At 43.9% G+C, this 17,189-nt stretch overlaps 1 protein-coding gene across 1 annotated transcript; it reads left to right on the forward strand.

Moving 5' to 3' along the window:
* The first annotated feature begins 550 nt into the window (after positions 1 to 550).
* Positions 551 to 13,305, forward strand: LOC110488764 (START domain-containing protein 10). The gene is made up of 6 exons (XM_021561112.2): positions 551 to 1,033; positions 1,538 to 1,685; positions 2,120 to 2,223; positions 2,604 to 2,721; positions 2,869 to 2,921; positions 12,256 to 13,305. The coding sequence occupies exons 1-6, from the start codon at positions 848 to 850 to the stop codon at positions 12,469 to 12,471; spliced, it is 825 nt and encodes a 274-aa protein (XP_021416787.2). The 5' UTR covers positions 551 to 847; the 3' UTR covers positions 12,472 to 13,305.
* Positions 13,306 to 17,189: the final 3,884 nt, after the last annotated feature.

A 17,189-nucleotide genomic window follows, 5' to 3' on the forward strand; every position in this document is an offset into this window, starting at 1 on the left:
GTTTCTTTCTTTTATGAATATGATTGATTTAGATCATTTGGACAGGCCTACATTTACATGCACGTTATTTTCGAAATTGTCATTTGAAACTGTTCCTACTAGTGAATAATGTCAGATTGTTGAGCAGCACGGTCTTGTTTCAAATACTTCAGTGTATATATATATATATATTGATTTGTAATGTATATTTTACCTCTTTTTCATCCATTTCTTATTGTATTGCCGGTCAAAGGTTATTAGCCCTAATGAATGGAATGTTGCCTAATCCATAGATGTATGGGCCTAATCATGCAATTCACAGTGCATCAGTGATTGTAACCAACGGGCCAATTTCTGTGCCACCAGGACGGATATTTTTGTTGTTGCATAAGATATTGTGCCATTTCAATACGACACAGCATTTTTGCATAATATATTGTGCATTTACTATACGCCACATGGACTTTTATCGTGACTTCTTTGCCAAACAAACTCCTGCATTTATTACTTGATATAGTTTGTTGAAAGGGGCGTGGCCATGTTGAGAGGGGTGTAAAACTGCAGGTAAAGAACACCCTGCCCTGGATTTTAAGTACGAAACACACAAAGGGTTCTAGATAAGCTGGAAACTGGGTAGGTAAGGAATCTAACACAAAAACCCAGTCCAACTTGATATGCTAATCAGTGAGTAGAAAACCGTATTTATCTCACTGTCACTACTAGAATAGCATTTTGTTAGAGGCAAGAGGGTCGGAGTGGATACACAACATCAATTCAGTGACCTGTAGCATTTCGCTTCTTCTTTTGCTCGTTAGGTAGGCTACCGCTTTTTCATTCATTCATAAAGATTTATTGTTGGATATAAATTATGTCTCGAGTTCTCTCGGGAATTATACCAGACGAGGCAGTCTTTGCAGACTTCAGAAGACAAGCCTTGTCAACGGACAACTGGTACAGCAAATATGACAAGAACGGGATGGAGGTCTGGGTCGAGGTGGCCCCTGTAACATCCCCTCAAGGAAACAAAAACGTCCCAAAAGTTCACAAGATAAAAGTAAGGAAATCTTGGTTTGACTCAACTGTCAATTTGATACACTGTAATGTAAAACTAACAGTATGAAGCCATGGATCAGTCGAGTTGACATTTTTATTTTTAATTTCAGTCAATTTAAACTTTAAATTATAAACAATAATAGGGCATGCTGTATTCCATCACGAATATCATAGTCTGAATAGACATTGCATTATAAGGAAAATATTTTCCTCTCTTTTCTCTTACTTTCCAATTTATCTCAATCTCTAGTCTTTTGACATTTCCATGTCCCTTGGAGACAGCATGACAGTTTTTCTGTTTTCCACCACAACCCTTTTGTTTTCGGGGCAACATTATCACAAGAGCATCTAGGGCGTGTTTCCAACTTTCCATTATCATTGGTTTATCTGGTGTCATATTTTATTACAGTGAGTACGCAACAGATAAGAGCAGATCTAGAGACAGATCTAATTCATGTATTATTTTACTCCAATAATCAATTTACTTTTGCTGTTTGTATTTCAGTGCAGAATGACCATAAAAGATGTGTCGGCCGCCACAATGTACGACGTCCTTCATGATGGACAGTATCGCAGGAAGTGGGACCCCACCATGTTGGAGAGCTTTGACATTGCCCGTCTCTCACCTAATGCCGATATGGGTTACTACTCATGTGAGTTCCTCTAATCTGCTAGAGATACGTGTGCTGTTCCACATTCCTCTCTCTTGTTTTATCTTTTCTCTCAGTGAAAGAACTTGACGGGTCAACTTTACTAATGAGTCACTTTAAACCACAGGTTCAAACATGACATGACCACAGGTGAAAATGTGAAATAAATCTGGTATAAAGTCTCGTATTAAGATTCACTTCACTTTCCCCTTGCTTTAAGGAATCCCTTCCTCCATGGTACCCCTTCACCGAATCTTCAGGAGTTCAGACAAGGCATGAGTGACCTGTTTTTCAGAGTGTATTTAGTCAACACAAGAGTCCAGTTGCTGCCTCTGAATCTTTGGTTACCCTGACATTGAAAGGGGGGGGTGGGGGGTGTTGTAAATGAGAAATCTTTCCTCAAGTTGTTTTAAATTTGTTGTCCTGTTTTTTTTCAGGGCTGTGTCCGAAGCCACTGAAGAACAGAGATGTGGTGACGCTGCGTTCGTGGCAGGTGACGGACGACGAGTATGTGATCATTAACTGCTCAGTCAAACACCCAGTATGTACGCCATGCACCTCCACCTCCTCTGTCTGTAGACTTTGGCTCTTAGCAACCCTCCAGTACATACAGCAGTCTGTCTGCAGTTACTAATAGTTACAGAATGTGATATCAGTGTACATATACGAGGACAATTAGCTGACGTTGAGCCATAGGAATGGTAGCGCCGAGACTCATTGCAATAAAAGCATAATTTATTATTATTCATCCACATTTAAACCACCTCATCATGTATAAAGTGTTTCTCACTCAATATTTGCCTGGAACAGTATGGACGCAGCATATGACAGGGTTGTTACATGAATGTGTTTCTTGTCATTCACATGGCTTCAGAGTATGCAAGTGATAACGTCTCAGTTGATTTGGTTATTTCTTGACAGAAATATCCTCCCAAAAAGGACCTTGTGAGAGCCATCTCCCTCCTGACTGGCTACCTAGTGAAGGCCTTAGGACCCAATAGCTGCTCCTTTACCTACCTCTCACAGGCTGACCCCAAAGGTGAGACCCACCTTCGACTGACCTGTTTCAAATCCTATGCTTCAGTTGTCTTCTCTTTGCTGAAAGAGATTTGATACAGAGTATGTTACATTACAGGTACCAAGAGTTGCAGTGATTATGGATTATTTGGTTCATTCTGTATTTCAGGTTCTCTTCCAAAGTGGGTGGTGAACAAAGCGTCTCAGGTTCTGGCTCCCAGGGTACGTGAATGACCTCAGACAACATTGTTATTAATCTCCCTTCGGCTAAAATCTTTAGCTTCTTTGTGTTTGACGACAGAGTTATAACTGGTTTTTAATTTAGCTCCAAAGCAACAGTCAGCCAATACCTGAGTGTGTGTTAGCGCTACAGTGATAATTCTTGTCTTTGAACTAGGTAGTAAAAGTGTGCAAATCGACGCACAGCGAGTGTGGGATTCAAGTCTCCTTAAATGACAATAGTAACCATAGAAACCCACTGGAAGGTCCTGCTCAGCTTTTTGACAATGTAGTTTCTCAGGCAGAGCAACTGACGTTCAGTGGCCCTGTATAACTCGTTTTCCTGGTTTCGTAGCACGTGCAGCATTAAACTATTTAGGGCAAGGTGTATCTTTGTGTGTGATACCAAGATTGTGTGTGTGGCTCATAGCTGTGATTGAATGTAAACCTTGACCTACTGATTAATGATCAACAGCTGGCTGCTCTTCAAAAGCCTGTTTGAATAGCACCCCACTTACGTGCATTGTAATATCATTACATTATATAAGTTAGTAAAACACAAATTATAGCCCTTCTTACATCAGCTGATATATCAAAGTGCTGTACAGAAACCCAGCCTAAAACCCCAAACAGCAAGCAATGCAGGTGTAGAAGCACACCTGGATTAAGCAACATTTGCCCATTTTATTATTTTCATAATACTTCAAGCTCTGTCAAATTGGAACCAAATCGAACCAGGTTTTACTCTAGGATTTTGCCTGTGCTTAGCTCCATTCCGTTTCTAATTTTTCCTGAAAAACTCCCCAGTTCTTAACAATTACAAGCATACCCATAACATGAGGCAGCCACCACTATGCTTGAAAATATGGAGAGTGGTACTCGGTATGGTGTTCTATTGGATTTGCCCCAAACATAACACTTTGTATTCAGGACAAAATTGAATTGCTTTGCCACATTTCTGTCAGTATTACATGCTGAGCACACTGTGCACGAGTGTTGCAAAATAAATGTACACATGTTATTCAATCATTGCACCCACACTGCTTGCGCGCCTCAGCGAGCGTCTACGTGGCAAGGCGCTAAAATAGAAATAGGTTCTATTTGTGACGCTCAACATGTTACAAGTCTGGCCTCTCCCATCTCCTCATTGGTTTTTAAGAGCATATACCACGTGCCATCTCCTCATTGGTTTTAAGGAACATATACACACGTGGGAGATTGAAAGATGAACTGACGACCACACTCACAGTCGGTTGTAGTAATGCACCATAGAGTTGGTTGCCAACAGCCATATAAAGTCCAAAGAAGTAAAAAAGAAGCCTAAGGACGGAGGATAGATGGACAAGAAAGGAATTCGGTTTACCGTTTATTCTGTGAATTAACTGTCGGAGTAGAGGAACTTGTGCATTTCAGGTAAAATAACAACCCAATGTTTAAATTCCACGACAAATTAGCTAGCAACAGAAAGCTAGCTAGCTAATTGCCATAAATGTTTAATGCTTTTCAACCTGTCCCCAAATTAATATAATTGATTCAGAGTTTGTTTTGATATTTCAACCTGCGTGGCCTGATTGTGTCTGGTGTGGGGGTACAAAATCAACATGCACGCGATGGCACACTTAGGTGCACGCTCGCATTCGGTTTGGTTAGCATGTTACTTTAGTGCCTTGATGCAAACAGGATGCATGTTTTGTAAGATTTTTATTATGTACAGGCTTCCTTCTTTTTACTCTGTCAATCAGGTTAGTATTGTGGAGTAAATACAATGCTGTTGATCCATCCTCAGTTTTCTCCTATCACGGCCAAGTCACCATTGGTGAAGTAAAGTCCCTGAGTGGTTTTCTTCCTCTCCGGCAACTGCGTTAAGAAGGACGCATGTATCTTTGTAGTGACTGGGTGTATTTATACATCTTTAAAAGTGTAATTAATAACTCCACCATGCTCAAAGGGATATTCAGTGTCTGCTTTTTAATTTTTTTTTTTTTTTTTTAACCATCTGCCAATAGGTTCCGTTCTTTGCGAGGCTTTGGAAAACCCCCCTCTTTGTGGTTGAATCTGTTTGAAATTCACTGCTGGACTGAGGGACCTTACAGATAATTGTGTGTGTGTGTGTGTGTGTGTGTGTGTGTGTGTGTGGGGTGGGGGGGGGGGTACAGAGATGAGGTAGTCATTCAAAAATCATATTAAACACTATTATTGCACACAGTCCATGCAACTTATTCAGTGGTGGAAAAAGTACACAATTGTCATACTTGAGTCAAATTAAAGATACATTTAATAGAAAATGACTCAAGTAAAAATCACCCAGTAAAATACTTTGTGAGTAAAAGTTTAAAGGTATATGGTTTTCAATATACTTAAGTATCAAACGTAAATGTAATTACGAAAATCTAATTTCAAATTACTTACAGTTGAAGTCGGAAGTTTTCATAAACCTTAGCCAAATACATTTAAACTCAGTTTTTCACAATTCCTGACATTTAATCCTAGTAAATATTCCCTGTTTTAGGTCAGTTAGGATAACCACTTTATTTTAAGAATGTGAAATGTCAGAATAATAGTAGAGAGAATGATTTATTTCAGCTTTTATTTCTTTCATCATATACACTCTATTAGTATTTGGTAGCATTGCCTTTAAATTGCTTAACTTGGGTCAAACATTTTGGGTAGCCTTCCACAGGCTTCCCATAATAAGTTGGGTGAATTCTTGCCCATTCCTCCTGACAGAGCTGGTGTAACTAAGTCAGGTTTGTAGGTCTCCTTGCTCGCGCACGCTTTTTCAGTTCTGCCCACAAAGTTTCGATGAGATTGAGGTCAGGGCTTTGTGATGGCCACTCCAATACCTTGACTTTGTTGTCCTTAAGCCATTTTGCCACAACTTTGGAAGTATGCTTGGGGTCATTGTCCATTTGGAAGACCCATTTGCGACCAAGCTTTAACTTCATGACTGATGTCTTGAGATGTTGCTTCAATATATCCACATAATTGTACTTCCTTATGACGCCATCTATTTTGTGAAGTGCACCAGTCCCTCCTACAGCAAAGCACCCCACAACATGATGCTGCCACCCCCGTGCTTCACGGTTGGGATGGTGTTCTTCCACTTGCAAGCCTCCCCCTTTTTCCTCCAAACATAACGATCGGCATTATGGCCAAACAGTTCTATTTTTGTTTCATCAGACCAGAGGACATCTCTCCAAAAAGTACGATATTTGTCCCCATGTGCAGTTGCAAACCGTAGTCTGGCTTTTTTATGCCGGTTTTGGAGCGGTGGCTTCTTCCTTGCTGAGCGGCCTTTCAGGTTATGTTGATATAGGACTCGTTTTACTGTGGATATAGATACTTTTGTACCTGTTTCCTCCAGCATCTTCACAAGGTCCTTTGCTGTTGTTCTGGGATTTATTTGCACTTTTCGCACCAAAGTACGTTCATCTTTAGGAGACAGAACGTGTCTCCTTCCTGAGCGGGATGACGGCTGTGTGGTCCCATGGTGTTTATACTTGCGTAAAATTGTTTGTACAGATAAACGTGGTACCTTCAGGCATTTGGAAATTGCTCCCAGGGATGAACCAGACTTGTGGAGGTCTACAATTTTATTTCTGAGGTCTTGGCTGATTTCTTTTGATTTTCCCATGATGTCAAGCAAAGAGGCACTGAGTTTGAAGGTAGACCTTGAAATACATCCACAGGTACACCTCCAATTGACTCAAATTATGTCAATTAGCCCATCAGAAGCTTCTAAAGCCATGACATCATTTTCTGAAAAGTTCCAAGCTGTTTAAAGGCACAGTCAACTTAGTGTATGTAAACTTCTGGAATTGTGATAAAGTGAATTATAAGTGAAATAATCTGTCTGTAAACAATTGTTGGAAAAAATTACTTGTTTCATGCACAAAGTAGATGTTCTAACAGACTTACCAAAACTATAGTGTGTTAACAAGGAATTTGTGGAGTGGTTGAAAAACTAGTTTTAATGACTCCAACCTAAGTGCATGTAAACTTCCGACTTCAACTGTATATTAAGCAAACCAGACTGCACAGTTTCTTGTTTTTTAAATTTTACTTACGGATAGCCAGTGGCACACTCCAACACATTTAGACATACTTTACAAAGGAAGCCTTTGTGTTTAGTGAGTCCACCAGATCAGAGGCAGTAGAGATGACCAGGGATGTTCTCTTGATCAGTGTGTGAATTGGACCATTTTCGTGTCCTGCTAAGCATTCAAAATGTAACAAGTACTTTTGACTGTCAGGGAAAATGTATACAGTAAAAAGTACATGATTTTCTTTAGGAATGTAATGAATTCAAAGTAACAGTTGTCAAAAATATAAATAGGAAAGTACAGATATCTCCCCCCCCCCCCCAAAAAATACTTAAGTAGTACTTTAAAGTGTTTTTACTTAAGTACTTTATACCACTGAACTTATTATGTGACTTTACACCTGAACTTATTTAGGCTTACCATAACAAAAGGGTTGAATACTTGACTCAAGACATTTCAGCTTTTCAGTTGTAAAAAAAAATATCTAAAAACAGAATTCCACTTTGGCATTATGTGGTATTGTGTGTAGGCTAGTGACAAACACATCTAAATGTAATCCATTTTAAATTCAGGCTGTAGCATAACAAAATGTGAAAAGGTCCAGGGGTGTGAATACTTTCTGAAGGCTCTGAGTATACAAAACAGTAAGAACACCGGCTCTTTCCAGGTGAAAGCTATTATCCCTTATTGATGTCACTTGTAAAATGCACTTCAATCAGTGTAGATGAAGGGGAGGAGACAGGTTAGAGAAGGATTTTTAAGCCTTGAGAAAATTGAGACATGCATTGTGTGTTAGTGTGTGTGTGTGTGCCATTCAGAGGGTGAATGGGCAAGACAAAATATTTAAGTGCCTTTGAACAGGCAATGGTAGTAGGTGCCAAGAACTGCAATGCTGCTGGGAATTTTCACACTCAACATTTTCCTGTGTGTATCAAGAATGGTCGCACCACCCAAAGGACATCCAGCCCATTTGATACAACTGTGGGAAGCATTGGAGTCAACATGGGGTGGTGGTGCGCAACTCAATATTAGGAAGTGTCACGGTTTTCTTGATGAGAAGGAGAGTCGGACCAAAATGCAGCGTGTAGATTGCGATCCATGTTTTAATGAACAAACGTAAAACACGAATCAATGCAAACACTACAAAATAAAGAACGTGATGAACGTAATGAAAACCTAAAACAGCCTATCTGGTGAAAAACACATAGACAGGAACAATCACCCACAAACACACAGTGAAACCCAGGCTACCTAAATATGGTTCCCAATCAGAGACAATGACGAACACCTGCCTCTGACTGAGAACCATATCAGGCTGAACATAGAAATAGACAAACAAGACATGAAACATAGAATACCCACTCAGATCACACCCTGACCAATCAAAACATAGAAAATACAAAGTAAACTATGGTCAGGGCGTGACAGTACCCCCCCCCCAAGGTGCGGACTCCGGCCGCAAAACCTGAACCTATAGGGGAGGGTCTGGGTGGGCATCTGTCCGCGGTGGCGGCTCTGGCACTGGACGTGGACCCCACTCCATGACAGTTTTAACCCCCCTCCTAAACGTCCCTAAATAGGTTACCCACCACAATGATAACATGGGACAGAGGGACAGCTCGGGACAGAGGTAACTCGGGACAGATGGGTAGCTCAGCACTGAGAGGAAGCTCAGCACTGAGAAGAAGCTCAGCACTGAGAAGAAGCCCAGGCAGGTAGTAGAAACTACCAGAACCTGGCTGGCTGGCGGTTTCAGCAGATCCTGGTCGACTAGCAGATCTGGGAGAATCTGGTCGACTGGCGGATCTGGGAGAATCTGGTCGACTGGCGGATCTGGGAGAATCTGGTCGACTGGCGGATCTGGGAGAATCTGGTCGACTGGCGGATCTGGGAGAATCTGGTCGACTGGCGGATCTGGGAGAATCTGGTCGACTGGCGGATCTGGGAGAATCTGGTCGACTGGCGGATCTGGGAGAGTCTGGACGACTGGCGGATCTGGGAGAGTCTGGACGACTGGCGGATCTGGAAGAGTCTGGACGACTGGCGGATCTGGAAGAGTCTGGACGACTGGCGGATCTGGAAGAGTCTGGACGACTGGCGGATCTGGAAGAGTCTGGTCGACTGGCAGATCTGGAAAAGTCTGGTCGACTGGCAGATCTGGAAGAGTCTGGACGAGTGGCAGATCTGGAAGAGTCTGGACGAGTGGCAGATCTGGAAGAGTCTGGACGAGTGGCAGATCTGGAAGAGTCTGGACGACTGTCAGATCTGGAAGAGTCTGGTCGACTGGCAGATCTGGAAGAGTCTGGTCGACTGGCAGATCTGGAAGAGTCTGGACGATTGACAGATCTGGAAGAGTCTGGACGACTGGCAGATCTGGAAGAGTCTGGACGACTGGCAGATCTGGAAGAGTCTGGACGACGGGCAGATCTGGAAGAGTCTGGTCGACTGGCAGCTCTGGAAGAGTCTGGTCGACTGGCAGCTCTGGAAGAGTCTGGTCGACCGGCAGATCTGGGTGAGTCTGGTCGACCGGCAGATCTGGGAGAGTCTGGTCGACCGGCAGATCTGGGAGAGTCTGGTCGACCGGCAGATCTGGGAGAGTCTGGTCGACCGGCAGATCTGGGAGAGTCTGGTCGACCGGCAGATCTGGCTGCTCCATGCTGACTGGCTGCTCAATACTGACTGGCAGCTCTGGCTGCTCCATGCTGACTGGCAGCTCCATGCCGACTGGCAGCTCTGGCTGCTCCATGCTGACTGGCTGCTCCATGCTGACTGGCGGCTCTGGCTGCTCCATACTGACTGGCAGCTCCATGCCGACTGGCAGCTCCAGCTGCTCCATGCTGACTGGCTGCTCAATGCTGACTGGCGGCCCTGGCAGCTCCATGCTAACTGGCAGCTCTGGCGGCTCCTTGCAGACTGGCAGCTCTGGCGGCTCCTTGCAGACTGGCAGCTCTGGCGGCTCCTTGCAGACTGGCAGCTTTTGCGGCATCCTGCAGACAGGCAGCTCTGGCGGCTCCTTGGAGACTGGCAGCTCCATGCAGACTGACAGCTCCTTGCAGGCTGGCAGCTCCTTGCAGGCTGGCAGCTCCTTGCAGACTGGCAGCTCTTTGCAGACTGGCAGCTCCTTGCAGACTGGCAGCTCCTTGCAGACTGGCAGCTCCTTGCAGACTGGCAGCTCTGGCTGCTTCATGTAGACTGACAGCTCTGGCTGCTCCTTGCAAACTGACAGCTCGGGCTGCTTCATGCAGACGGACAGCTCAGGCTGCTCCATGCAGACTGACAGCTCAGGCTGCTCCATGCAGACTGACAGCTCCTTGCAGACTGGCAGCTCCTTGCAGACTGGCAGCTCCTTGCAGACTGGCAGCTCCTTGCAGGCTGGCAGCTCCTTGCAGGCTGGCAGCTCCTTGCAGGCTGGCAGCTTTAGCGGCATCCTGCAGACAGGCAGCTCTGGCGGCTCCTTGCAGACTGGCAGCTCCTTGCAGGCTGGCAGCTCCTTGCAGACTGGCAGCTCCTTGCAGACTGGCAGCTCCTTGCAGACTGGCAGCTCCTTGCAGACTGGCAGCTCTGGCTGCTTCATGTAGACTGACAGTTCTGGCTGCTCCTTACAAACTGACAGCTCAGGCTGCTCCATGCAGACGGACAGCTCAGGCTGCTCCATGCAGACTGACAGCTCAGGCTGCTCCATGCAGACTGACAGCTCCTTGCAGACTGGCAGCTCCTTGCAGACTGGCAGCTCATTGCAGACTGGCAGCTCGGGCTGCTTCATGCAGACTGGCAGTTCTGGCTGCGCTGAACAGGCGGGAGACTCCGACAGCGCAGGAGAGGAGAGAGGCTCCGGCTGCGCAGAACAGGCGGGAGACTCCGGCAGCGCAGGAGAGTAGAAAGGCTCTGGCTGCGCTGAACAGTCGGGAGACTCCGATAGCGCAGTAGAGAAGAGAGGCTCTGGCTGCGCTGAACAGGCGGGAGACTCCGGCAGCGCAGGAGAGGAGAGGGGCTCTAGCTGCGCTGAACAGGCGAGGCGCACTGTAGGCCTGATGCATAGTGCTGGCACAGGACGTGCAGGGCTAGGGATGGGCACAGGAGGCCTGATGCGTGAGACTGGAACCAACTTCACCAGCCGACTAAAACGGACCTCAGGACGAGTATGGAGCGCTAACCCAGGTGCCATCAAATCCCTGACACGTTCCGTCAGGCGAATTCTATGCAAAATGCACCAACACAGCAACTCCCTCATTTCTCTCTCCTCCAATTTCCCCATTAACTCCTTCACAGTCTCTGTTTCACTCACCTCCAACACCGGCTCTGGTTCTGCTCTCCTTGGCTCCTCACGATAAACAGGGAGAGTTGGCTCAGGTCTGGCTCCTGACTCTGCCACACTCTCCCTGAGCCCCCCCCCAAGAAATTTTTTGGGCTGACTATGGGGCCTCCGTCCGCGCCGCCTTGCTTGCTTCGCAAACTCCATTCTCCTATATCCTTCCGCGCACTGCTCCATCGAATCCCAGGCGGGCTCCGGCACTCTCCCTGGGTCGGCCGCCCACCTGTCGATCTCCTCCCAAGTCGTATACTCCATACTGCACTCCTCTTTGGGCTGCTCCTGTTGTTTCTTCTCCCGCTGCACCTTTGGGCGGCTACACTCCCCTGGTTTAGCCCAGGGTCCTCTCCCGTCGAGGATTTCCTCCCATGTCCAGAAATCCTTATTGCGCATCTCCTCGCGCTGCTCCTGCCTGTTGACACGCTGCTTGGTCCTTTTGTGGTGGGTGATTCTGTCACGGTTTTCTTGATGAGAAGGAGAGTCGGACCAAAATGCAGCGTGTAGATTGCGATCCATGTTTTAATGAACAAACGTAAAACACGAATCAATGCAAACACTACAAAATAAAGAACGTGATGAACGTAATGAAAACCTAAAACAGCCTATCTGGTGAAAAACACATAGACAGGAACAATCACCCACAAACACACAGTGAAACCCAGGCTACCTAAATATGGTTCCCAATCAGAGACAATGACGAACACCTGCCTCTGACTGAGAACCATATCAGGCTGAACATAGAAATAGACAAACAAGACATGAAACATAGAATACCCACTCAGATCACACCCTGACCAATCAAAACATAGAAAATACAAAGTAAACTATGGTCAGGGCGTGACAGGAAGGTGTTCTTAATGTTTTGTAAATTCACTATACACCTATATGCCTCTGGGCAGAACTGTATAAAAGTGCAGTAAGTGAGGGGGAAAAACTAGGCTGGGGCTCAGCTCTAGGTCTCTGACACCCTCCTCTCTCCCTGCAGGTGCTGAAGTGTGTTCACAAGGCCGGCCAGAGCTACCCCGACTGGAAGAAGCAGAACTCTCCGGCTCAGAAGCCCTGGTTGTACCCAGAGCAGAGCATCCTGCCCATAATGGACCCATCTGAGCTGACCATCCAGCGGGCGGACTCTCTGGAGAACGTTGACGAGAGCACACAGCTTGACATTCAGGAGGGCGACAAGACAGAGGATAGCAGCTGAGCACATCTGTCAGAGGGGATGAAACCTAGCCAAGAGAGGATATATGGACACGCTCACACAGACCTAAAGACTGAAGTCTTTGACCTCTCCATGGCACTTGATCCCAATCTTTAAAGTCTCCGATCTACCCAAAATTAATTTAGAATTTATCCTGTTTTGACCTTATAAACCACCATTTGTGTCTTTATGGTTGATCAAGAGAATGAACTGTTTACATCTGTTTGGCCTTATGAAGCGGAAACGTCATGCCAATGAGTGGCAATTCTGGTTCATCCACTCCGCTTGAACTGAACTGATAATTATTTGCCAACTAACTGTGCCAACTCCGCCGACAGTGCACTGGCAGAAGAAGTGTTAGATACTAGGACCTGGTTGTTGTTGATTGTGATATGCAGCTACTTTTAGAAACATTAGCAGCATCAGGTCTATTACCAATTTCATATGTTTGGAATAATTCAGAACAAAGTTGAAGAATAGACAGGATTGGCTGTTTGATATCCTGAGTATAAATGAAAGTCAATAGAGGTGTATTTGTATGTTCTGTTTAAAAAAAAAACAACATTTTATGGGAAACTTATTTATTGAGCTACATTGTATAGACTTTACTATTCTCCTGATCAACGTGCACGTGGTAGCCAAGAGTATGGTTCAACCTCCACATGGATAGACAGAGTGTCTATCCATGTGGGTTCTCATATCAATATTTATTGAAATGTTGTGCAATCTGGGAGGGAATCAATGGAGTTAATTCCATTGCTAGTTATGTACACTTGGGGGTTATGTACGCCTTGGTCTTACTGTAGGCACTGAATAAATGATCCAATGGTGACTTAATTCAATGGAAATCTTTTCAGTAATATCACACTTAGCATTTTATCAAATGCACAGAGTGAGTTATTAATTTATTAACTGAATTGTTTTTTTCAAATGTTTTTTTGTGTTATTACCTGAAGGATTGGAATTGCCGTCATAGATCTTACCCCTTTAAAGTGTATTTATTGTCATAAAGTTACTTTCAAATAATGTCATGACAGAGCAAGCAAGGATCTCGAAGTTAGCCTTGCAAACTGAGCTGTCAAACTTGACGTTGAAGACAAATGATTGGAACTTTTTGTTATAATAAATCTCAGATAAGATTCACGTGTATGTGCGTAATTACTTTGATTTGCTTTGTCAGTCAGGATGTCTTTATGGTGAGTCAGTCAACACAAACTCGAAGCGGAACAATTAGTTATTCTACTGTCGTGTCACTGGAGCAATATAAGAAGGCCTGTTTTTGGTGTTGGTGTTATCAGGGCAGCTGCATGTGTAGCATGGTCTGATTGGACTACATGTTGAGACAGCTTCTGTAGCCATGTGGTAATGATTCTTTCATTGAAGAAAGCATATAAAAGCATATCAAATTAGGTTACTGGGAAGCTTGAGAAGCTTGATTTGTTTAGTATTCTACAAGAACATGATCTGTGAAGTGGGTCAGGACATATAGAGTATCCTGACTCCATCTGTACGGGCATTAATGGACACGACAGTGATTTAGAGTCACTATCCCATCTATTTCAGACATGTTAAAACAGATTTGGAACTCATTCTGTGCTGACAATTTATTAGTGAGGGACCGTGAACTGTGGCACAGAACACAAAATGTGATTTTGTTTCATGTATTGAGCTTCATACAAGGCAATTGGTGTCGCCATAGTTGAATGAGGAATGTTGGCACCTTAAAAGTCGACAGGTTATGTGAAATATTGTTTAAGGTAGTTAATAACACTAACAGTTAGTAGTCTGAAACAGTGTCTGCATCTTAGATAACCTCTAAACATTTCATACATATTTTACACAGAATAAAGGCATTATCAGGTCCTTGGTGCATTATATTTCAATAAGAAAAAAAAAATGTCTATATAAGTACATGGATGTACAGTGCCTTGCGAAAGTATTCGGCCCCCTTGAACTTTGCGACCTTTTGCCACATTTCAGGCTTCAAACATAAAGATATAAAACTGTATTTTTTTGTGAAGAATCAACAACAAGTGGGACACAATCATGAAGTGGAACGACATTTATTGGATATTTCAAACTTTTTTAACAAATCAAAAACTGAAAAATTGGGCGTGCAAAATTATTCAGCCCCCTTAAGTTAATACTTTGTAGCGCCACCTTTTGCTGCGATTACAGCTGTAAGTCGCTTGGGGTATGTCTCTTTTGCACATCGAGAGACTGAATTTTTTTCCCATTCCTCCTTGCAAAACAGCTCGAGCTCAGTGAGGTTGGATGGAGAGCATTTGTGAACAGCAGTTTTCAGTTCTTTCCACAGATTCTCGATTGGATTCAGGTCTGGACTTTGACTTGGCCATTCTAACACCTGGATATGTTTATTTTTGAACCATTCCATTGTAGATTTTGCTTTATGTTTTGGATCATTGTCTTGTTGGAAGACAAATCTCCGTCCCAGTCTCAGGTCTTTTGCAGACTCCATCAGGTTTTCTTCCAGAATGGTCCTGTATTTGGCTCCATCCATCTTCCCATGAATTTTAACCATCTTCCCTGTCCCTGCTGAAGAAAAGCAGGCCCAAACCATGATGCTGCCACCACCATGTTTGACAGTGGGGATGGTGTGTTCAGCTGTGTTGCTTTTACGCCAAACATAACTTTTTGCATTGTTGCCAAGAAGTTCAATTTTGGTTTCATCTGACCAGAGCACCTTCTTCCACATGTTTGGTGTGTCTCCCAGGTGGCTTGTGGCAAACTTTAAACGACACTTTTTTTATGGATATCTTTAAGAAATGGCTTTCTTCTTGCCACTCTTCCATAAAGGCCAGATTTGTGCAATATACGACTGATTGTTGTCCTATGGACAGAGTCTCCCACCTCAGCTGTAGATCTCTGCAGTTCATCCAGAGTGATCATGGGCCTCTTGGCTGCATCTCTGATCAGTCTTCTCCTTGTATGAGCTGAAAGTTTAGAGGGACGGCCAGGTCTTGGTAGATTTGCAGTGGTCTGATACTCCTTCCATTTCAATATTATCGCTTGCACAGTGCTCCTTGGGATGTTTAAAGCTTGGGAAATCTTTTTGTATCCAAATCCGGCTTTAAACTTCTTCACAACAGTATCTCGGACCTGCCTGGTGTGTTCCTTGTTCTTCATGATGCTCTCTGCGCTTTTAACGGACCTCTGAGACTATCACAGTGCAGGTGCATTTATACGGAGACTTGATTACACACAGGTGGATTGTATTTATCATCATTAGTCATTTAGGTCAACATTGGATCATTCAGAGATCCTCACTGAACTTCTGGAGAGAGTTTGCTGCACTGAAAGTAAAGGGGCTGAATAATTTTGCACGCCCAATTTTTCAGTTTTTGATTTGTTAAAAAAGTTTGAAATATCCAATAAATGTCGTTCCACTTCATGATTGTGTCCCACTTGTTGTTGATTCTTCACAAAAAAAAATACAGTTTTATATCTTTATGTTTGAAGCCTGAAATGTGGCAAAAGGTCGCAAAGTTCAAGGGGGCCGAATACTTTCGCAAGGCACTGTAAATATAAATAAGAAATATAAATTATAAAGGATATGGGGGGATTGCAGAGGCTACATTAAGTTCTCAGCTCAGAGTTTACTCTCAAAGTAGTTGCAAAATGGCTGCCAGACCTTATAAAACTTTTGAGAGGGTAGAATATTTTAGCGTCTCAAGTTAAAGATGGGCCATAACATCCCTAACCCAGAGAGATACTCCGCCAACCCAGTTTAAGATTGACCATAACATCCCTAACCCAGTTTAAGAGGCGGTGTTTCTGACTTCCACTCAAAAAGAAGAAGTGGATGTGCCAGAAGGGACGAGAAGGCTATGGCCTCTGCTTGGGTGTGACAGAAAGTAAGCCCTTCGGGTCCTACCCCGAAAAGAGCGACGGAGAGATCTGGGACAATTTCCTTATTGCATATACAGTATATGAGAAAGTCTGAAAGATAAAGAGACAGAATGGAACTAGCGTCAGCATGACCAGTGCATATGATACACAGTGCCTGATGGCATCTAGAGCAGGTAGGGTCTATATCGGGATACAATCTGGCAAGTCTACTCCTGCAAAAGTGTAGGTGATGAAATACTTTAAACTGTAGTAACCCGTGTCTGACGCAGATAGAGGATGAGTGTATCCTGTCAATTGCAGAATGCCAGGTGATATCGGAGATCTCGCTTCCAAATTCTTCCTCCCAAGAATGCTTTACGTGGTCAAGAGTGGGGCGTGCCATACTCTGAATAATGTCAAATAGCATTGAAATATGTCTCTTTGCATAGGGTTCCAGGCTCAAACATTTTTCAAGACAGCTAGTGGGTGGGAGAGATGGGAAAGAGGGTAAGATCTTTTTTGTAAAGTTGCGAATCTGCATGTACCTAAAGAAGTGTCTGGTGTATACTGTGCTCTCTAACTAGATGTTCTTAGGGGATAAATAATCTGTCATGGAAAAGGTATTTTACACTCTCAATCCTTTCTGAAACAATAGCTGGAAGGCTGTGTCTATGAGAGAAGGCATGAAGAGTGTGTTGGAAATAAAAGGCATGGACGAGATAGCTTGTCTATGTCCAAAGTGGATCCTAAGCATATCCTGAGCATATCCTGTCCAAAGTGGATCCTAACCATATCCTGAGTGAGCTTTTCACAATAAGGTTGTTTGAGTGGTATTGTTTACTCAGTGGTAAGGGGACAGAGACTAAGGAAAC

This window comes from Oncorhynchus mykiss, chromosome 14 (genome assembly GCF_013265735.2).
Source record: "Oncorhynchus mykiss isolate Arlee chromosome 14, USDA_OmykA_1.1, whole genome shotgun sequence".
Classification (NCBI taxonomy): Eukaryota; Metazoa; Chordata; class Actinopteri; order Salmoniformes; family Salmonidae; genus Oncorhynchus; species Oncorhynchus mykiss.

Excerpts from the sequence above, each read along its gene's own strand:
- LOC110488764 (XM_021561112.2), top strand. The coding sequence starts at position 848 with ATGTCTCGAGTTCTCTCGGGAATTATACCAGACGAGGCAGTCTTTGCA. Across the intron at positions 1,034-1,537 it reads CAAAAGTTCACAAGATAAAA|TGCAGAATGACCATAAAAGA; the intron begins GTAAGGAAATCT and ends TTTGTATTTCAG. Across the intron at positions 2,922-12,255 it reads CTCAGGTTCTGGCTCCCAGG|GTGCTGAAGTGTGTTCACAA; the intron begins GTACGTGAATGA and ends CTCTCCCTGCAG.